This window comes from Sinocyclocheilus grahami, unplaced genomic scaffold (genome assembly GCF_001515645.1).
Source record: "Sinocyclocheilus grahami isolate Dianchi unplaced genomic scaffold, SAMN03320097.WGS_v1.1 scaffold926.1, whole genome shotgun sequence".
NCBI classification, from domain to species: domain Eukaryota; kingdom Metazoa; phylum Chordata; class Actinopteri; order Cypriniformes; family Cyprinidae; genus Sinocyclocheilus; species Sinocyclocheilus grahami.
This window is the reverse complement of record NW_015506105.1, coordinates 403,863-427,512: the sequence shown is the minus strand read 5'-3', so window position 1 is coordinate 427,512 and position 23,650 is coordinate 403,863. Positions and strand designations below refer to the sequence as shown.

The 23,650-nt window shown below is 39.3% G+C and overlaps 1 protein-coding gene across 1 annotated transcript in view; it reads left to right on the top strand.

Annotated features, from left to right (window-relative positions):
- Nucleotides 1-4,852: 4,852 nt before the first annotated feature.
- LOC107564365 (netrin receptor UNC5C-like) overlaps nucleotides 4,853-23,650 on the top strand; it is a 228,145-nt gene continuing 209,347 nt past the window's right edge. Inside the window, exon 1 of the mRNA XM_016249425.1 lies at nucleotides 4,853-5,203. Within this exon, the coding sequence (XP_016104911.1) occupies nucleotides 5,119-5,203 (85 nt within the window). The 5' untranslated portion in view covers nucleotides 4,853-5,118. The remainder of the gene's footprint in view (nucleotides 5,204-23,650) is intronic.

The following is a 23,650-nucleotide window of genomic DNA, read 5'->3' as shown; positions in this document are numbered from 1 at the left end:
TCTCGTTTCGTTATAATCAGTGAAGCTGTACACTGCACTATCAACATCTTATTTACATACTATCTACACCCTGTTTGTCATAACGTGAGGATTCGCGAGCGAACAGAACTCAGCATTGAACAAAACTTTTGTGTCTTGAGTGGTGAGTGGATTCTGACTAACTTAAACGCCTCTGATTGGCCATTGTGTACATGAAATCAACAGATGTGTCTGTGATTGGCTACATTGCTCAATGCTGCAAAAACACATTCTAAATAGAAACCTTTGACCAGATATGAAAAGCCCAGCCCCGCACATTGACATGATTGGTTACGACATGTTTGTGACGTTGCATACTGGTTTGGACCAAATCTCTGATATTCTGATCCTTAGAAGTTTAGTGTAGTTCAGCACTTAGAGTTAAGGGTTTGTTTAAATCAACACTAAGTATGAACAAAATGTGGAATATTTGACACTTCATGCACTCAAAGGTCACATCTTTACGTACAGCAGAAGAAGAGCGATTATCAGGACATGATAAAACTTGTCAAGATGGCAGATGTGACTTCTTACAAATGTGAGACAAATGCTTTATCATCACCCTGTTTTGTGATGTGCGTTTCAATATTTTGCACAATATATTGAAAAGTGACGCTTGGACAAACAAGTTAGCTAATGTGCACTATACATCATTTTAGACGCAGTTTGAGCAAAAGTCGCCTGTACAGTCATTGCAGGGTCACGGACAAACATATTGGCACTTTAAATGTGAAGATGGGAGGATGTGAACTCGTACACGCCTGATTATCATCCAAGCGTGTGCAGGTGACCCTGCTCCTGACTCGACTCACAGCTTCATTAAAATGACAGTTCTGTCATGGTGATGAAGTCCACCGGCGAACGAGTGCTGACGAGACCCTTGGGTGAGTGAAAGCCTGGTTCAGAAGCAGTTCGCTCTGTTTGTTGATCTCTCGTTGCCGTGTCTGTTACTCCAAGTGTATTGATGTGTGTGTATGTGAGTGTGTGATGGGTTGAATCCAATCACAAACTCATTTTATGGAGGTAATTTTCTTCAAGGTGACTCAATTCGGCCTTTATATATTGAAGCTAAATGTACTGATGCCACTGTAAAAAAAAATCTCAAACTCAGCACACACTCTCTCTCACACACAGTGCAGTGCTGTAACACACAGATACAGCAGAAAGGATGCCAATCACCCAGCGCTGAGTACCTGTCAAGCGAGGAGTTTTGCCGCAGAGTGATTTCGACAAACCGTAGGAGCGACCCAATCTCACTGCTATACAAATACTATGATGCATACTTGCTTCTGTAACCCGTGAGGGTGTATAGCAAATGTTTTTGGGCATCTGCTAGGGTTGTGGATGCCAGGATAGACTTCTTACCTGAAGAAACGCTCTGCGATCATATCGCTGCTATAACTGAATTATCTCCACAATAGCAGCACTGACTCAGTTATGGCCATGTTGAATAGAATGAACAACAGATAACACTGGTACAGTGGGCTATCTGAAGATTGTGTTTGCCCAAGTCTAAGTGCGTGTGTGTGTGTTTGCCTGCATATTATTCATCGTTATTGGATTTTGGAGGTGTGATGCCACAAGTGATATCAGTGTTTCACTGGCTTGAAATTATTCCTCCACTGGAATTCGACGCACATCTTTCTGGTTATTGACCATGAGCAAATTTAACATGACCACGTTTGGTTTAATTGTTTCTTTGGGTTCTATTTTGCAACAGAATAATAAAGAATAATAGCATCAAAAATACAATAAATATTGCAATATAAAAATAGTTCAACAACAACAGCTAATAATTATTTATGTTATAGCATTTTTATAAAGTTCAAAATAAAATATAATATACTGTAATATACTGAAAATAAGAATAATACAACAGTTAATATTTATTAATTTATTTTGTATGCCATCTTTCTTAAATTCAAATCACAATGTTAAAATTATTCCTATGTCAAGTTATATATATATATATTTAAATTTAAAGTTTTTTTACATTTACATTCCAAAGTTTTCAGAACTTTCAAGAACACAAGTGTTGCATCTTGATTCCATTCTTTCTGCTGCAATACTCAATATAATTTTTAAAGAACCCACAAGCACAGCAGGTAAGTTGGATTTATGATTTGTTTTTTGTTCAAATAGGCCTAGACTTAAAAGATTTGTTTTGCAATTCAGTCCCATTCACCCTGTTCCTATACCCAGCATGCACCAGAGCATGAATCATTAATGTAGTCGCATTTGATCATTTTTATTTACTGTAGGGTTGATTTTGTTGGCGTGTTTATTACTTTTATTCTGCTATACCAGAGAGTTTCTCGTTTGTCATGCATCTGATCTTCAAACAACTAGAAAGAGACCATGTCACACCATTTGAGGTCTCACTCCACTGTCTATCTGTGGTCAAATTCAAGGCTTTGATGACGGCCTTCAGGACTACCACTGGAACAACAACATCCAACCTCATCTCACACCTACAAGTGGATGATCCATTTTGTCTTCTATGAGTGACCAGCACATGGTGGTTCCAACTTAATGAGGTACAACATCAGTTTCCAAAACCTTTACTCTCTCTGTTTTCCCAACAAGCCTTCAACCTCCACCTGACCTGCTGAGACCATCACAACCTTCATGGAACAGCTAAAGACACCTCTGATGTGAGCACTTTAAACCGCCACGGTAAGAAGCAGGTCCTATATAAATTCTGTTCTAGATTCTGTGAGCCTACTCTACTCTCTCTGCGTTTGGGTTGCTGCAAGTATTTATGGCTCTTGTATGATAAATTGCTTGCGGTGTTCTTCATTTGTAAGTTGCTCTGGGTAAAAGCATCCACTAAATGTACAGTATCCATCTTATTTTTTATGTAAAACGGGCATTTGCAACTTGTGCCAGGTTTCCTCTGTTATTTTAGGTCTATTTTTAGCTGTACAAAACAGCTGCTGCTTGATATTAAACTGAGATTTGTTATTTGTTATCATAATGCATTGCAGGAATTCTAAACACGCTGGTTTGTTGCGCAAATAGTTTTACCGTTTGCTGCACGTTTTTATTTTATTCGACCATAGCCCCGCCACATTTTATCACTTCGCTCGCTGTCTTTTGTTTTCCGGTTTGTATTTCCACAGCGTGAAGGTAAGATCTTACGAATTTATGAATGAACCACTTGTTTTAAAATCTTCCCCCGTTGAAAAAAACAGCATATGCTGGTTAGGTATGTTTTGACGCTGGGATGCTAAGCTGGTCCTTTGCTGGTTTAAACAGGTCATTTGCTGGTTTATGCTGGTCCTTTTGCTGGTTTAAGCTAGTCCTTTGCTGGTTTATGCTGGTCCTTTGCTGGTTCATGCTGGTCCTTTGCTGGTTTATGCTGGTCCTTTTGCTGGTTTAAGCTAGTCCTTTGCTGGTTTATGCTGGTCCTTTGCTGGTTCATGCTGGTCCTTTGCTGGTTTATGCTGGTCCTTTTGCTGGTTTAAGCTAGTCCTTTGCTGGTTTATGCTGGTCCTTTGCTGGTTTAAGCTGGTCCTTTGCTGGTTTAAACTGGTCCTTTGCTGGTTTATGCTAGTCCTTTTGCTGGTTTATGCTGGTCCTTTGCTGGTTTAAACAGGTCATTTGCTGGTTTATGCTGGTCCTTTTGCTGGTTTAAGCTAGTCCTTTGCTGGTTTATGCTAGTCCTTTTGCTGGTTTAAGCTAGTCCTTTGCTGGTTTAAGCTGGTCCTTTGCTGGTTTATGCTAGTCCTTTTGCTGGTTTAAGCTAGTCCTTTGCTGGTTTATGCTGGTCCTTTTGCTGGTTTAAGCTAGTCCTTTGCTGGTTTATGCTGGTCCTTTGCCAGCACATGACCAGCATAAACCAGCAAAAGGACCAGCATAAACCAGCAAATGACCAGCTTAAACCAGCATCCCAGCGTCAAAACATACCTAACCAGCATATGCTGTTTTTTTCAACAGGCCCGGTCTACTGACATTTGTTATTAGCTACAGTGCACTCGATAACTTTGGTTAACTCCACAATAAATAAATCCACTTAACCAGCTAATTACTCTTCAACAGTGATGCTATAAGTGCCGCAAAAATGGATGTTCAAAGACAAAATTATAAAGATGCCTGCGCACTTTATTTCTCTAACGCACAAGGTCTAGAGCGGCTAATGAATCGGAAGTCTCGCACATTCACAGAAAATAACTCACTTTCCCGTTGCAAAATAAATTGGGTATTACAGGTTCACTGAAAAGCTCTATTGAAAATGAATGGTGTCCGGTTTCTGTGGATCACTGAGTGCAATGGCTCTTGTAAACTAACTTTTGATTACGGTCTGAACTTTGTGGAATTTTTTTTAATGTGCATTGCGTAAAATGAAATCTTTGGTAATGTTCATATTTATGGTAATTGCATGTATAAAATGTACCACGTGGTAACATTTAAATTGACTTGTTTTATTATTAAGTAAAATTATGATTTAATATGTCTCAACCTGATGACATTAAGATATAGCAACGAAAATCATGTTTAGTGGCAGATCAGGTGCATTTTCACTTTTTACACTTTAGTTTGGTATCATCCAGATCGCAAAATCGTCTATTTCAGAAGAAGATCCGTCGTTTAATCCGGTCCTAGTGTTCGCAGTAGCCGGTGGAGGGCAGAGGCGGGCAGCTGCATGCGGGTTAAACCGAGAAACGGGACTCACGCTGCTCATATTCGGCGAGCGCCGAGCGCACATGCATACAGCTGGATGCTGGATGCTGAAAACCAGATCTCTAGCTCCTCTGAACGCATCCAGAGAGAGAAAAGCAGCACAAACACACATAGCCATACAGTGAATGAGTGTGCGTTCTCAACTAATGACCAACTCATGCAGAGGAGTGTGAGCGCGTCTTTGGAGAGCGCGATTATATGAGAGCTAGAGGGCGGCGGCGCATAGCTCCGCACCTCCGTTACCGCTCCAGTCCTGGGATCTTCTCCTGATCTCTCCGTTAGGAGCACACGCAGAATTTGGGACGCGTAACGGCGTCGGTCCTCCGTTCACCACCACAGCAGCTCCTCCAAAACGGCCGAAGCAAACCGAGGAAGGAACGAATATTCCGCGCTGAGGAGTTTCCAAACTCCGAAGTCATGGGGAAAAACGGACGCCAGAGATTTAGATTGGGATTAGTGCTTCTCTTTCTATGGGTTCTGCTGCAAATAGTTGACGCGCAAGGTAAGACCACTTTCCAGTTAGAGATATTTTAATGTCTTGCTGAAAGTTTATTTTATTGAATTGCATTCTATGTTACACATTGCGATTATCATTTATCCTATTCACATCACCGGAACGTTATATTAACAGTTTTATTTGATTTCTCTCTTTTTTGTTTGTCGCAGATTTTTGTGCGTGTTGATGCTTTGGCAATTTTATATGCAAAACCGCATGCTACTGTGAAGTCCTTTGAAATTGAAATTGAGACCTGATCTTGTTTGGAGGTCTGATTTGAAATTTGAGACCGCAAAGCCACAGTAATGGCTTAGGAGTAGCCTAACACCGACCATTTAATAGGCTACGTAAGGATTGTCTGTTTTTTTCTGTATTTTTTTTTTTTAAAGCATGGTCTGCTGTCAGAATTTAGATTTGGGGGAGATTATTATTAAATGAGAAAGTTTTGTGCTGGGCACGAATTATTCATTGACTTTTATTCGTTGACTTTTTCTGTCAGTTGTCGTGGCTGGCGTGGAATCGGTCGAGGTTCTTCACGAGCCCAATTAACTAACCGTCTTAAGTAGGCTACATTTACAAAATATATTTGTGGAATATTTGCAATCCGTAAAAATTCTATATGTAGGCTAATTATTGACAACATGCTGAAGTTTTCGCAATGTATTGTCTGATTTGGATCTGATCGACTGGAAACATTAGCGACCTACTCAGGCGAAAGCGACTTCGGGATCATTTATTTAGCGCGCTTTATTAAAGGGGTCATATGATGCGATTTCAAGTTTTCCTTTCTCTTTGGAGTGTTACAAGCTGTCCGTGAATAGATAAGATCCCTAAAGTTACAAAGACTAAAGTCTCAAACCCAAAGAGATATTCTTTATCGAAGTTAAGACTGGTCCAACCCCTCCTAGAACGCCTCGTTTAAACACGCCCCCACATGTCTACATCACTATGTGGGAAGATTTGCATAGCGCCGCCCAAATGTTCACGCAAAGAAAGAAGGCGTAACTTTATTGCTGCCACCGCCGCCCCCATGTTGTGAAGACGCTGTGTGTTTCGTTGCGAAAGCGAAAATACTTTGTTTGGTCTTCCAAAAGAGGACACGACTAGAAATCAGTGGTTAAGTTGTATTTACAACACTGTTCCAGAACACTTCAACCCAAATATTCAGACATGTGCACTGTGCAGCGCATTTTACGGACTGTTTCCTGATCCTGGGAGAGTAGACTACAATGCCGTCTGTTCTAACTCACAGACTGTAAGTACGTTTTCATATTTAAAGAATTTGCTCACTGATGATTCAAACGCGAGTTTTAAGCAGTCTAGACCAGTGTTTCCCAACCGGGGTGCCGTGTAAAAAAAATATTTTTTAAATATTTTTAAATTGCTAAAATGTTCAAAAAAGCATCTATTATATAATATCCATTTCTGATGTCGCCAATAATTAGAGATGCACCGAAATTTCGGCTGCCGAAAATTAGTTCAGCGCTCAGGTTTCACTTTCACGTGGTGTGACGCTCTGCGTATTATCCCGCTCTATGCGTGTGCGCTCCGCTCAGTCGCTCCACTCGTGCTCACGTGTTCTGATAATAATAGCTTTCTAGGACTAAACATTATTTATATAATTGGTATAAAAAAATAAATAAATGTTAAATATCTTAACCCTACTGTTAGACCTACCTGAAAAACTAAAAAGCTATTTATTTAATTCGAAGGCCTGTCGTTATTTTTTATTTGTGCTATCATTATTAATTTCTTTATTTGTTCTTATTTTATTACTGACTGCTTACATGTAATTTTTTATTCAATTCAAAGTTTGAAATCAAGCTATCTCGTGCTACTGCACCAAAATTACCCCACTGTAAAATAAAAATGTGAGCAAAAATTTGTGAGATAGCTAGTTATAATGGTAATTAAATAATGTTTACATACAGTATGTATAAAAGCCTACATTAAAATGTCATATAAATTGTTCTCTTCGTTAGAAATTAGCCTACTGATTGCCACCATTGATGGACAAAATTTTTTAATAATATTAAAAATATCTGTATGACATTTTACACAAGCTTCAGTCTGGATCCAGAACACCTGAGAAGAGATGATGCCAACCCCTCAGAGGACCTCAGATGATGCCAACCCTGAAACAACATACAGAACTACCACATTTTGCTATAAGTTTGATTACATCATATAATAATTGCTGTTAATAGTGTCGTCTGTTTGATTACGTCTTTAATTAATTTTTTTTCTGTACAGTTATGCCATATGTACATTAACTGACTTATCACCATTGATAAGCTACCACTAAATATTGTAGAAACTTAATTTGCTGTAAAGTTGCCTTGCAACGATTTGTATCGTGAAAAGCGCTATACAAATAAACTTGAATTGAAATTATATTCTGCAGTTCTTCACTGTTGTACCAAATATCTATACTTTTTCAAATTATCATATCGAATTTAGAAATTCAAATATTGTGACAAAATTAATTTTGTAGGGTGCCACAAGTTTGTTAAAATTTCCAAAGGGTGCCACGACTAAAAAAAGTTTGGGAAGCACTGGTCTAGACAAGCGCTTGTTGTTTGTAATTTCTCCGATCAGAAATGCAGACATGGTTTTATGTTTACGCGGCGCGATGCAACGCAATGCCTAAAAAGACAGTATAAATCATTATAATCCGTAATGATGTCCTCACTGGATGCAACGAATGCCTCGTTTATAATGGGTTTTATTGTTTTTGTCTCGTCGCTCCGGCCGGACAGGGCATCACAGTATGGTAAGGGGCGTAACATTTCCGTCACACGCTTGAGGAATTCGGCCAATCACAACGCACTGGATAGCTGGCCAATCACAGCACACCTCGCTTTTCAGACCGATGAGCTTTGTAAAAATTCACGCGTTTCAGAAAGGAGGGGGATAGAGGAGAAACAATAATGTACAGTATGTGGAAAATAATGTTTTTTGAACCGCATAAACACATTTCATTACACCAAATACACAAAATAATGTTCTTTTTAGCAACATCATATGACCCCTTTAACTTGTAATGTGACTTTTGTTGGTACTGAAATGTTGTCTCTGCAAAACTGGTTCGGTACATTATTTGATCGTTTCTCCCGATGGATATGTTATTTATGAAGAATGCATTTAAAAAAAAATTTTTTTAAGTATCCAGCGGGAAATTCTGCTGAAAAGCTCCAGTATCTCAGGGCCAGTTTTTCCATTTGTGTTTTAACCGATTCTTCAATATCCAGTTAATATTTTTAAAAGTTAGTATTGCATTTTGACAAATATATATAGACCATTAAAAATATTTTTTTAGATTTATAGTAGTAGTATATTAATTTATGGTATATTTACATTTTAAGTTTACATTGAAACATGTTTGTTGAAGGTGTTATTTGACTATGTTGTGCTGATTTTATAATAGTGTTTTTATTCATTGGCAGTCAAGATGATTGTTCACTGCACTCAAAAATGAATATTCTTTCATATAATTTTCTCACCCTCATGTCAGTTTTTAAGTATCCAGCGGGAAATTCTGCTGAAAAGCTCCAGTATCTCAGGGCCAGTTTTTCCATTTGTGTTTTAACCGATTCTTCAATAATCCAGTTAATATTTTTAAAAGTTAGTATTGCATTTTGACAAATATATATAGACCATTAAAAATATTTTTTTAGATTTATAGTAGTAGTATATTAATTTATGGTATATTTACATTTTAAGTTTACATTGAAACATGTTTGTTGAAGGTGTTATTTGACTATGTTGTGCTGATTTTATAATAGTGTTTTTATTCATTGGCAGTCAAGATGATTGTTCACTGCACTCAAAAATGAATATTCTTTCATATAATTTTCTCACCCTCATGTCATTCCAAACCCTTATGACTCTCTTCCATGGCACATACGATGTCTCTGCCAAGTGCCATCCTTGATATGTGCCAAGTCTGAACAGGCACAAGCACAAATGGAAATTGAGAGCTGTGGTGGAGGATGACATTTCATTGAACAACAACTTCAGTTTTGGACTGTTCACCAGATAAATCTGAGTATGACAGAATAAATAATACATTTCCAATATATGGAAAAAAGCAGGAAAGAGACTACAGGTTGCATGGAATAAAAAAAGGTGTATACTGTATGTTCGAAATGACATGAGGGTGAGAAAACTATTCCTATCTTTTCTGCATTTTATCTTTCTCTTTACATTTTTAGGTATGCGATGATGCAATTTTGCTCTCGTTTTAAGATTTACAGGAAGATCTGTTCTAAATTTTGCATTCATCACTCTATTATAACGATGCAAAGCATTTTTCCATTTCCCTCTGTGTGAATGTGTGCTGTAATGTTGAATTATGAAATTAGAGAGTGTCTGTCTTCTGCCTCTGTCTTTGCAGAGTGTTTTATGAGTCCGTAATGGAATAAGGGTTCATATGTGACTCCAGTCTGCTGAAGAGCAGGACATTGTTAGTGGAGTGAGGTTTCTAAGTCACTTTAAGGAGACAAGACAAAGTGGGAATGACTCAGTTTGTATGCCACGTGTGTGTGTTTGTGTGCTTAGGGTAAGTGGTGGCCATCAGCTCGGAGACACAAGAAACCCAACAGCCCATTAAAAAGCCATTAGCTAAAGCCGTCTCTCTTGCTGCCGAGTTTGTGTTGTGTGTCAAACAAACAGCAGGGCAGAGCACAGAGAGAGAATTTTTTTGTAACATTATAAATGTCTTTACGGTCACTTTTGATCAATTTAAGCCATCCTTTCTAAATAAAAGAACAGTAATGCATATAGACCACGACTATATATATGTATACAGTCGTGGTCAGAATTATTGGCACCCTTGGTAAATATGATCAAAGAAGGCTGGGAAAATAAATCTGCATTAATCATTTTGATATTTTATTTTTTTTAAATTCACATAAATCTAACCTTTCATTGGAGAATAAGACGCAGGGTCAGAAAACTTTAAAAAAAATAAAATAAATCAAGCAGCACCTACATCGCCACATGTTGTTTGGGAGGGTTTCAAGAAAAGAAAATGCTCTCATCCAAAAACAATCCCCAGCATATTCTGTTGTCAGACACGACTGGAACTTCAAATGGGACTGGCTTCTATGGTCAGATGTAACTAAAAAATTAGCTTTTTAGCAACAAACACTCAAGATGGGTTTGGTGCATACAGGGATAAAAAGTACCCCATGTGTACAATGAAATATACTGCTGTATTTTTAATGTTGTGGGCCTATATTTCTGCTGGAGGTCCTGGACATCTTGTTTAGACACATGGCATCTTTGATTCTATTAAATACCAACAGATAAAAAATCTAAAAGTGACTGACTCCGTTGGAAATCTTATAATGGGCCATGTTGGGATCTTCCAATCGGACAATAATCCAAAAACAAACCTTATAAACAACACAAAAATTGGTCACTGGGCACAAAACCAAGCTTCTGCTATGGCCATTCCAGTTCCCTGACCTGAACCCTATAGAAAATGAGTGTGGTGAACTGAAGAGCAGAAGCACCATCATGGAGCTGGGAATCTGAAGGGTCTGGAGAGATTCTGGATGAAGGAATGGTCTCTGATCTCGTCAGGTGTTCTCTAAACTCATCAGGCAGTATAGGAGAAAACTCAGAGCTGTTATTATGCCAAATGGAGGTTTCAAAAAGCATTGAATAAAAGGGTGCCGTTAATTGTGTCCAATGTGTATTAGAGAAAAACATTTATGTCATAATGATATTTCCCACCATTTTAAATTCTTATTATCCAATGAAAGGTTAGATTTATGTGAATTTTTAAAATAAAAGATCAAAATGATTAACAATGCAGATTTATTTTCACAGCCTTCTTTGATCATATTTACCAAGGGTGCCAATAATTCTGACCACGATTGTGTGTGTGTATATATATATATTATATATATATATATTATGTGTATATATATATGTGTGTATATATATATATAATATATATATATATTATATATATATATATATATATATATATAATGTATATATGTATATAATGGTTGCAAACAGTGTTTCATGTTGACTTTAGGGAAAAACATTCATGCCGTCTCCAGCACATACACAACAGTGAAATAGCCCAATTTAGCTGTGATCACTGGAATGCTGCTTGGATTTGTCTAGTACAGTTCAGCATGTCAGCTTCATTTTTCACACAGCGCTCACACTTTTCACACATCGACCCATGAATGTGTGTGTTTTTGTGCTAGGAGTGACAAAAACACGTAAGAGAGGATCTTCGAGACAAGCCGAGGGTTCACGCGCAGTTCTTAACCTCGCTGTCTGTCGTGAATAGTGACGTCTGTTCTGTAGTTTCAGTTTAATGTTTTCTCCAAGCACAGCTGCCCGCACACGATCTATAGAGACTGTTGATGGGCTGTTTACTGTGACTGAAGAGGACATTCACTGGTGATGTTTGCTAAGGAAAAACAAACCCCTGCCTCACAGTATTATTTTGGAATTTAATTTGTACTGGCAACAGCCCATAACGCTTTAGCATATTGGTGGCAAGTTGTGCATGGGTGATCAGCACTCGTTTCCTCGGTAAGGAATAGTACACTCAAAAAATGAATTTGCTTCAGAAAACATTTGCGGAAAATTTACTCACCCTTAGTCCATCTAAGATGTAGATGTTTGTTTCTTCATCAGAGCAGATTTGGAGAAATGAAGCATTACATCACTTGGTCATCAAAGGATCCTCTGCAGTGAATGGGTGCCGTCAGAATGAGAATGATAAAAACATCACAGTAATCCACACCACTCCAGTCCAGTCCAGTTCTCTCCTGATTCAGACGATACAACATTTTTGGTTTTACTAGAGAAAGCAATATTATGGATAGAGGACTCATATTTTAAGTGGGAAGCAACAGTTTATAATTAAAAACATCTTATTGATGGATTTGTTTGACAAACATTGAGCTTTTTTCTTCACAAGATGTTAACTGATGGACTGGAGTGGTGTGGATTACTGTGATGTTTTTATCAGCTGTTTGGACTCTTTGACGGGACTGGAGTGGTGTGGATTACTGTGATGTTTTTATCAGCTGTTTGGACTCTCATTCTGACGGCACCCATTCACTGCAGAGCATCCACTGGTGAGCAATTGATGGAATGCTACATTTTCTAAATCTGATCAAACAAACTCATTGACATCATGGATGGCCTGAGGGTGAGTACAATTTCAGCATTTTTTTTTTTTTGGTGAAATATCCCTTTCTCAACTGTCTAGTTGAGTTGTGATTTTAAAGTCAAGTTTGTGGTCAAAAATGACTGCTGACATTCATACTTTAAGATTTTCCTCTAATGTCAACTAACTATCTTATCCTCATTCGTAATGCATTAGCAGGTAAAGAATAGGAATAGAAAGTGTGTCATTGCTTCGGGGGGAAATGCCCATGATCCTTTGCAGTGAGGGCTTTCAGCCAATAGGAGATGAGCATGGCCGACATTAACCTGCTGACCTGAGGGCATGAGTGTATCCCTGCACTCGCTGTTGAAGAAATGCATGAGTTTAATGCGAGTGTGATCTGTTTGAAGAGTCGTGCTGAATACAGAGGAGTGTGTTTGCAGCGTGGAAGTTCTTTTGTTTTATGCTGTTCTTTGTCTTTGTTTCTTTTAATTGGGTGAATGTAACGCAACTGTTTTGTCATGCACACAAAGACTGTCAGAGATAATGTATGTGTGTGTGTGTGTTTTGTGAACATTTAAAGGCCTTTTCACATGCTTCTCTACACAAGTGTCATGTGCTGCTTTGACCTCCAAATGAAAAGAGCTGCAGATTGCGTCAAAGGAGGTCGATTTTACAAGGTTTGTAGTCGGGCTGTAAAATGTAGCTAAAACAATTAGATCTTTTGACAATATTCAGTATAGTGTTGTGTATTTTCCTTGCAACTTCTTAAAGGGATGGTTCACCCCCAAAAAAACATGTGTGTAACCAAACAGTCACCGGTAGCCATTGACTTACATAATATTTTTTTCCATGCTATGGAAGGAGGTTTGGAACAAATTGAGGGTGAGTAAATGATGATGTATTTTTTGTTTTTGGGTGAAATATCCCTTTAAAATGGGTTGATTTTTTTTTTCCAACCAAGGTTTATATTTTATTTAATATTTTTGTTATGCACTATTATAGTATTTTCTAATATATTGAATTAGCTTTTATTATTATATTTTCAGTTTAGGTTGTAGTAATTTGGTTGTGCTTTTTGTAATTTTTTGTTGTTTTTTTAATATTTTAAATATTTTCTTTGGTTTAGTTTTATTTCTGTTTATGATTTAGTGATTTGTAATCAACTTCCACTTGTTTTATTTCAGTTAGATGCCAAGGTAGCATTTCTAATATTTTTTTAAAAGCTTACGTTTTCATTTAATTTTTATATTTGAATTTTTTTTGCTTTATTTCAATTTACTAAAGCCATTTAATAGCAACAAATAACAACACTGTACTGTAGCTAATTAAGATTTAAGATTCAAAATGTTAAATGTGAGAAGTAAAATACAGTAAAATTTAGTTAAAGTTGATTATTTTCATTCATATGCACCAATTTAACAATAAATAGCAATATTTTTATTATTTTTTTAATTAACTTTTTAATATATGAATAATGTCATTGTGAATATTTTTAAATCATAATGCAAGCACATTGTTGAATCTGAGATTTCATTTTCATTTTAGTTTAAATTTTTGTTATTTGGTTATGAGCTTTTGTCGTTTTTTAAAATTATAATTTTTTTAATATTTAAAATATTTTCTTTATTTTTATTTCAGTTTTAGTAATTTTAATACTTCAACTTATTTTATTTCAGTTTGTTGCCAAGGCAGCATTATTCGTTTTTACTTAAGATCTAAAATTTATATTTTATATTTAAATTTTTCATGTTTTTTTATTTCAATTAACAATTTTAGTTAAAAATAACAATACTGTACTGTAGCTAATTAGGATTAAAATGTTTAATCCACAAAGTAAAATACATTAAAATTTAGTTTAAAATAATCACATACTGTTTTCCACAAAGTTTTTATTCATTTATTTCTTTTTATTTATATGCATCCTTTTAACAATAAATAGCAATATTTATCTATGTTGGTTTTTGATAAGACATTTTACTATCTGAATAATGCAAAGACATTTGTGAATATTTCTGAGTGATAAGAAAAAGAATCTTGAATCTGAGATTCAGTTTATTCAAATGGACAGATTAGATTCTATAAAATGAATCAAACTTATAAACAGCAGCTTTTATGTTGTAAGACTATTCAAACACTTAAAACGTATTTGACCACATTAACACTCTCAATTTTGAGCCAAGGCCGGCTAAACAAACTGCAGCACAGAGCGATCATACTAGTCAAACGAACCTGGGCTTTGGGGGTCAGACGCGCTCGGGCACGGTTAAGCTTGCCTACACTCTTAAAAATAAAGGTGCTTCACGATGCCATAGAAGAACCTTTTTGTCTAAATGGTTCCATAAAGAACCTTTAACATCTGAAGAACCTTTCTGTTTTACAAAAGGTTCTTTGTGGTGAAAAAAGGTTCTTCAGATTACAAAAAGGTAAGAAAGAGATGGTTCTTTAAAGAACCTTTGACTGAATGGTTCTTTGTGGAACCAAAAATGGTTCTTCTATGGCATCTCTGTGAAGAATCTTTTTTTAAGCACCTTTATTTTTAAGAGTGTAGTGTGATGCATCGCGCACACATGAGTCTCTACCCGCCCGCACCCGCACTCACCCATCAAGTGTTGTCCAGTGCTGCACTCTGCTGCGTTATATCCATAGACTGTAAAAAAAACAGGTTAGATCCCGCGATAGTGCAGGTCTCTACTCGGAAGCTGCCTGTTATAATGTTATGATCGAGGCTCTGGACTCTGAGCATAACTTATTTTTCTATAACAAACTATAAAATATTTTCTATAAAAACGTTAATGCCCTGGCAGTGGCAAATAGCTTTGGTTTTATATTTAATTTGATTACATTAATGTTATAAGTTGAGATTTACAAGGAATATTTTAACTGCTACTATGTAAAAGGAATACTGCTGTAAAAAAAGCACCTTATTTGTTTAAAGTGTTTGCAAACCAAATGTTATTGCACTTTTGTTCATATAGCAGTACTTTTAAATGAACAAAGTGCACAATACACTACTTTTGAGTTAATTATTGAATTTTGTGCATATTAGGGATGTGCGATATGGGCTTAAAAATATATCACGATATTTCTGCTATTTATTACAATAATAATATCAATGACGATAAGTCCGGGAATCCTGTTTCTTTAGAGAAAAGTATTATCTTTCCTATTTTTATCCAAAATAGGGTGAACATTAATGAGTACACACCACTGTAAAGACTGTTTAATTCATACTGGAAGCCGGAGGGTGCTCTTGCACAGAAACGCCACATATCCATTGCAGAAGTAATACTACTGATGATGCTCCAGGATGGTATCCAGTTATCGTTGAATAAAACGCACAACGGAGATAGAGACATTTTAACTGATGAAACTTGAGGAAAATAAACATACGATTGCACAAAATATATGGTTTATCTGTGTTCTTCAATCTTGGGTATTTTTATAAGGAAAGTATATTTATAATGCAATGTTAATCGACATGGCCTTTATCACTGTATATAATACTATCATTCTGTAATATGAAACCACGTCTGGTCACAAAAAGAAGTATTTTAAACACTCGACTATGTTATTAAGTTAATTTGGAGAAAAAGCATGTCAATAAATTATATCTTTGTTGGACAACAAACAGGTTTGTAAACAGGCTCATACACATGCAAATCTGTATCGCACATGTGTGCTACTGTAGTACATTTATTCAGACCGATTTTTTGTGCACTGTACAGCCCTAACCAAACCAGTTACAGATTGTAAAAGGAGCTCCAGGAATGAAGTAGCTACTCTAGAGTCCACATCGATTTGATGTTGAATGTGAAAAGTCCCTCAATCTCTATTTCAGTCCTCTTCAGTCACTGTGCTCATCAGGGACTGTAATGACTGCGATTATGATGGTTATATATCACCTCTGAGCTCTTGCAGTCGCACACACAAGTAGCTGAGCACAGACGGTCTGTCACACACAGCAACACACGGCCCCATCGGTCCTGCAGTGGGCCACTCGCACAATAAGAGCATTGTGTGCGTCTCAGTAACATGGAGTGTATCGAGAGACAGTCTTGCGAAATGCAACTTCTGTATGGACAAGAAGTTTTGGAGGGAAAAACGGAGCCAACAGAGATGCATATTTACATGATGTGCATGTTTCTCAGGCCTTTGATCGTGGCCATTCGCAGTAGTCAGCATTAGCGTTGTGATTCTGCTGTGTTGCGGATGCTATTCTTAGCACTCATGATAAAAATGAGCTTCGGCTGAAGCTGGACTCTGTTCGTGTCAAGTTTTTCTGTGCTTGGGTAATTATAGTCGATAAAAAATTACGCCCTTCAGTTAAAGGACTAACATCTGTGGGCGGTGCCGTATATTACCTGAGTACTTCAACAGATTGACAGCTTCATCAGCCAATCACAGCAGTCTCAGCGGCATAGAGGGGGGACAAAGCTTTAGCATGTGTTATAAAAGGGAGCGTCACTGTGGCTTAGTAACGCAGGAAGTTTTTAGGCCATTAACATCTTATATATGAACATTGATACACTATGTGTGTATATATATTAGGGCTGGGCAAGTTAACGTGTTATTATCGCGTGAACGCATTAATTGATTAACGCCGACAATTATTTTATTGTGCGTTAACGCAGTTTTTTATTATTATGAAAGTCCGTTGCTCACTAGCTCTGAATACACATACAGACAAACCATGGGTCACAGGAGGGGTGGGATGTTGATCAGTACTGGCTTGGGATGGGTGTCATCATGCGTCTCAACCAATGAGAGCATTTGGGGTGGGCCTAAGACTGCAGCAGCGCTCTCGCTCAGCACAGTGGAGTGCATCGTTTTGTTAACTTTGTGGTTTATTATTTTGAGTCGTTTGGGACGCGGTAACACACGGCCCTCTCACAATATATTGCTTTACAGATCTATCACTTTTGCTGCTCAGAAATGTTCACGCAATCATGCTGCACGTATCAGAATTTCTGCGCTCCACTCACACTACATGCGTACCGCGCCCGAGCCCAAGTGAACCGCGCTCTGGCCCACCTCTTCCAACCGAGCCAAGGCCGGCTAAACAAACTGCAGCACAGAGCGATCATACTAGTCAAACGAACCTGGGCTTTGGGGGTCAGACGCGCTCAGGCACGGTTAAGCTTGCCTACACTCTTAAAAATAAAGGTGCTTCACGATGCCATAGAAGAACCTTTTTGTCTAAATGGTTCCATAAAGAACCTTTAACATCTGAAGAACCTTTCTGTTTTACAAAAGGTTCTTTGTGGTGAAAAAAGGTTCTTCAGATTACAAAAAGGTAAGAAAGAGATGGTTCTTTAAAGAACCTTTGACTGAATGGTTCTTTGTGGAACCAAAAATGGTTCTTCTATGGCATCGCTGTGAAGAACCTTTTTTTAAGCACCTTTATTTTTAAGAGTGTAGTGTGATGCATCCCGCACACATGAGTCTCTACCCGCCCGCACCCGCACTCACCCATCAAGTGTTGTCCAGTGCTGCACTCTGCTGCGTTATATCCATAGACTGTAAAAAAAACAGGTTAGATCCCGCGATAGTGCAGGTCTCTACTCGGAAGCTGCCTGTTATAATGTTATGATCGAGGCTCTGGACTCTGAGCATAACTTATTTTTCTATAACAAACTATAAAATATTTTCTATAAAAACGTTAATGCCCTGGCAGTGGCAAATAGCTTTGGTTTTATATTTAATTTGATTACATTAATGTTATAAGTTGAGATTTACAAGGAATATTTTAACTGCTACTATGTAAAAGGAATACTGCTGTAAAAAAGCACCTTATTTGTTTAAAGTGTTTGCAAACCAAATGTTATTGCACTTTTGTTCATATAGCAGTACTTTTAAATGAACAAAGTGCACAATACACTACTTTTGAGTTAATTATTGAATTTTGTGCATATTAGGGATGTGCGATATGGGCTTAAAAATATATCACGATATTTCTGCTATTTATTACAATAATAATATCAATGACGATAAGTCCGGGAATCCTGTTTCTTTAGAGAAAAGTATTATCTTTCCTATTTTTATCCAAAATAGGGTGAACATTAATGAGTACACACCACTGTAAAGACTGTTTAATTCATACTGGAAGCCGGAGGGTGCTCTTGCACAGAAACGCCACATATCCATTGCAGAAGTAATACTACTGATGATGCTCCAGGATGGTATCCAGTTATCGTTGAATAAAACGCACAACGGAGATAGAGACATTTTAACTGATGAAACTTGAGGAAAATAAACATACGATTGCACAAAATATATGGTTTATCTGTGTTCTTCAATCTTGGGTATTTTTATAAGGAAAGTATATTTATAATGCAATGTTAATCGACATGGCCTTTATCACTGTATATAATACTATCATTCTGTAATATGAAACCACGTCTGGTCACAAAAATAAGTATTTCAAACACTCGACTATGTCATTAAGTTAATTTGGAGAAAAAGCATGTCAATAAATTATATCTTTGTTGGACAACAAACAGGTTTGTAAACAGGCTCATACACATGCAAATCTGTATCGCACATGTGTGCTACTGTAGTACATTTATTCAGACCGATTTTTTGTGCACTGTACAGCCCTAACCAAACCAGTTACAGATTGTAAAAGGAGCTCAAGCTCCTCATTTAGCGATATAGGCTAATCCTCCTCAATTTCACGTCCGCCTTCCACGATGTCGCGCCGCACTGTCGCACACATAAATATGTCAACAACTAGACTTTATTGTTTTTATCGTGGGAGGACTAATTCTTATCGTGGGGAGAATTTTTACCGGTATATCGCAAGCGATAAGATATCGCCCATCCCTAGTGCATAACAATGTGATTAATCGCGATTAATCACAGAAAACCATGCGATTAATCACGACAAAATATTTTAATCATTGCCCAGCACTAATATATATATATATATATATATATATATACCGGTGCGACCACAGTATAAAGGGGTGCTGGGAGAACACGTCATCCGTTTCTTCGTCTGAAGCTTGCGTCTGAAGAATGGCGAGGAAACCCTCTAGGGGCCGCCATGGGAAATGGTATACCCACGCCATCATGCTGAGGGGAGTGCATACCAAGCACAAAGGCGAGCACTAAGTACCAACTCTACCAAAGCTTAAGGGAGTTGCCCCAGGGACGGTTCGACGGCTGTCAGTGACATTATCCCTTTCGGCCAAAGGCCTGAGCTACATACTCCAGAAACTTACCTGTTAGGGGCCAGGCCTCTTGGACCCAGGGTAGAGCTCAAAGGCTTGGAATCAGAAGAAGAGATTCCTTTAAGGGGATATGACCAAGTGCCTAGGATTGTAACTAGGTCTTGGCCTGTCACCCAGGGGCTACCACTTGCTCTGGATGAGCTCGCAGAAGGAACTGTCTCAACAGACCCTTAGTAGCAACACCCTGTTCAAGTAGGTATCACTGGGGATACATAAGTAGAGTGGTGCCCAAGGTGAAACCGGGGTCTGAACAACTCAAAGAAAGGGCACTAAGCCACAGCGTGTAACCCCTACCATACAGGATTTTAGAAAGAACGCAAAATGCTTGATGTGCGTCCTTACCACAGCGTGTATTTTAGAAAGTGCACAGAGACTATGCGTGCGCACTTACCATAACATGGATTTAGGGATACCGTTACTAAGGGGTCTTAGAGGCTGTTTACTAGACAGGCCTAGAGACCCTATGTGACCGTGGCACTCTGAGGGAGCAGTCCATAGCATACACAAAGCGCACATAGATGGAAACGCCTAGTGAGGAAGAAGCCTAGTAGCCTGATGTTGCTGGTTCAAGGAGCTCTGGGAAACGGAGAACTCAGCCCTGAAGGTCAGAGGTGAACTCAGAACCCTCAGAGAGGGGTAACGTGCTCATAGGCGACCCTCTGGAATGAGGGGAGCACTGCTAAAGCCCACCATGAGAATAGCCCATGGAGCGGGGAATTCAACTCCTCCGGAGGGGAGGGAACTCGGATGCTCAGAAGGGAGCAGCATGCTCATAGATGACCCTTTACAGTGAGGACAGCAATGCTGGCTCGATTAAAGACAGCTCACCAGGGAGGCAGCATTGTCAACCCAATCCAACCTTGTGCTCTCTACCCCGATAGAGAGCATGGGCCCTGTTTTAACCAGACCCACAGAGCCTGGAAACAACGGGGCTCAAATCATGCATGGAGAGCTGTTACTCCTCAGAGCCAGAGCTCTCAGGAAGGGTTTCCGCAGAAACACCCCTCACTGATACCTCAAGGAAACCAGTGTACTCAAACCCACTCCACGGAGGGGTGACTCACTGGTTCACCATGAGGGCAGTGCGATGCAGAGTGGAGTTAGGGAGTAAAGCCGCTCAACGCCTTAGCGAGAGGAGCTCCACTCAGAGAAAAAAGGATATCCAGAAACAGGAAGCCCCTCGAGGCGAGACATGGGTATGGCGTCCCAGTCGGGGCAGCTTCTTGAGGCAAAAACCCAGCCAGGACGTCCAGGGGGGCATCTCACAAAGCATACACTCTGGAAAGCTCACCAGAAGGAAGGACCCGCAGGTCCTGGGATTGCAGTGCTGTACTGGGGACCTGATGACCAAGAAGACTCCCACAGAAGCCTAATCACTTTGCCACATGATCCAGGAGGCATGAAGCCAAGAAAAGGGCTATCAACCAGTCTGGATCCAGTATCGACGAGTGAGGTCATCACTGTAAAGAGTCGATAGCAAGGGTTCTGAGTACAGAAGAGGTGGTGCTCACCGAGGACCTACCCTAAAAAAGGTCAGAAACACAACAAACAGGTCCCAGAAACACTGCAAAGAAGGCTAGCAGAAGGATTCACACAACCATCAGCAAACAGATTTGAAATGGATTGTATCCACCCACCATGTTTCCAGCGCATGAGCTCAGTTCAGGAGGCGAAGTCTGAAAAAGCCTCAGGTCCGGACCATCAGTAAGGTAGTTTCTATGCTAGACATAGAACTAACCAGAAACATCATAGGTTCAGTATGAGAGACTGCAATGCAGGCGCAGGAGGTTCCTTCCTAACCTCAGTCAGGTGGAGTTGATGGTGGTTACAGGGGAATTAGGAAGGGGAAGATGAGGGCAGATGTTAAATCCTTAAGGGAAGGTGAGTAGATGTTTCAGGTCTTACTCTGGTCCGGATGAGAGCGTTGAGAACGCCTCGTCTGGGTCATCTCCCTCAGGTCTTGTCTACCTCCCTTTGACTCGCGCTTCCTCCTACCCCTACACGCAGGTGGGGGAGGGGCATGAGTCGCGACATAAGCCTTCTGTGCCCGTCTCTGATCCTCAGACCGGGACGGGCCAGGACCCCTGCATCGTTTGGGCTCAGACCTGGACCTTCGTGGAATGAAGTTTTCGAAGGCCGCTGGGTGTACCTTTGCCTCCCTAAACTTCTCGACCACCGTCTCAACTGAGGTACCAAAAAGTTAGGAAGTCGAAACCTGAGCATTGAGGAGAAAGCCCTTCTCTTTCCTCCCGATATCTGCCAGGTTCACCCACAGATGTCTCTCCGTTACCACCATGGCCACCATAGATCTGCCCATAGCAGTGGTGGTCTGCTTAGTGGCATGGAGAGCAAGATCCGTGGTGCGTTACAGCTTAGCTACCTCGTCAGGGGAAAGGCCCTCACCCTTATTCAGGTCTTTCAGCAGATCAGCCTGGTATGCCTGAAGCACCGCCATCGTGTGCAACGAAGCCAGAGCCTGACCTGCTGCTGTGTATGCCCTGCCATTTAAGTGAGATGTATCCTGAAGGGGCATAGATGGCAAGGAGGGAGCCTTGAGAGAGGATGTCTCACCCACAGAGAGATAGCTAGCTAGCATCTCTTCTATAGGGGGCATCCTCTCATAGCCGCTTTCACGCATCTCCTCAATGTTGGCATAGCTCGTATGCTGGAACCTAAAGATGCGAGAGGAAAACGGCCTCTTCCATTCCTTCTCGATCTCCGTATGGAGATCAGGAAGAAATAGAAGGCTCACTTGAGCTGGGGGGCTATGGTCAGAAAGATAATGCTTGTCGAGATGACCCCACGGCGCCACCTTCCTGGCCCGCTTCCACGGCAAGTCAAGCCTCGCCGTGGTGCGTTCCATAACCTCCAACAGCTCATCATACACCCTTTATACTGTGGTCGCACCGGTAGTGACGTCATAGGCTGTCGCCGGCCAACGTGTTGTTGTTGTTTTGAATGTATGCTTCAGATACTGGTCACGCCGAGGCGTTCCCCATAGCGACCCCTAGAGGACGCAGTTAGAAGTTCCCTCAAAAGGGAACTATATATACATATATATACATATGTAGGGTATCAGACCGAATCAGACAATCTAAGATTTGGTCAAAACATGGTTGAGACACGAGGAGTCCAAAATTCCACAAGAGGCCCAAGACAACAGGATGTCATAAATCAGACCCTAGCCAGTCTGAAGCAAGCCTAACCAACTCTTTCACAGAACAGCTTTCAACATTAAAACAAAAGAACACTTATTGACAATTCCAAGGAGATTGTCAATTTTGGGGGCAAGTTATCAAGAATAATGGTCAAAAGAGATGCACGGCGTGACCATCACATGGAAACATGTGATAGTGATCACAAGCTCTTCAGATTGACTTTTCCCCCCACTTAGGAGACACAGAACAGACAATTTCCTTATGAGAGACCTCTTAACCTCTGGTCTTCATACGTTCACAGAACATGTCCTTATGTTCAGAGAATGGCATAGAAACTGCATTTCCATGTAAATATGCATCTAAAAGGACCTGAGCAAATAATCATTTCTATGCATAACTCCATATCATGTATGTAACCTACATGTGACTTATCAGGTCTTAATCATTTATTGTGTATGCATTTTTAATAACTATTGAATCGCTTAATGGTTCGTATTCGGGTTTGGTATGTGTGAGTTTGAGAATTCATGCTTGAAACGTTTATTCCAATCACTTCTTTGTCAAATGTATCATATTTTTGTTATAGAAATCATGTCCAAATTTATACTCTGCCAGAGCGGAAAAACGCGGACCATGTGACTGATAAGAGAACATTTGATTTATTGAATGGGGAGGAGAAATATACAACACCCCGAGCAAACACGACTTGTTGTTTTAAGTCATAGCTGTGAGCTATGTGTTTTTTTTAATCATGCTTGTTTAGTTTTGAGCGTGCTCTGGCTTACACGCCATCTCCTCCAAAACCATGAGGAGAAACGCCACATGGTCTCGTCAAACTTTACTTCTATTTCTATTTCTTTAGTTTATTTTATTTTCCGTTGAGAGTTTCGTGTTTCGAGTTAAGTTTGCCTAA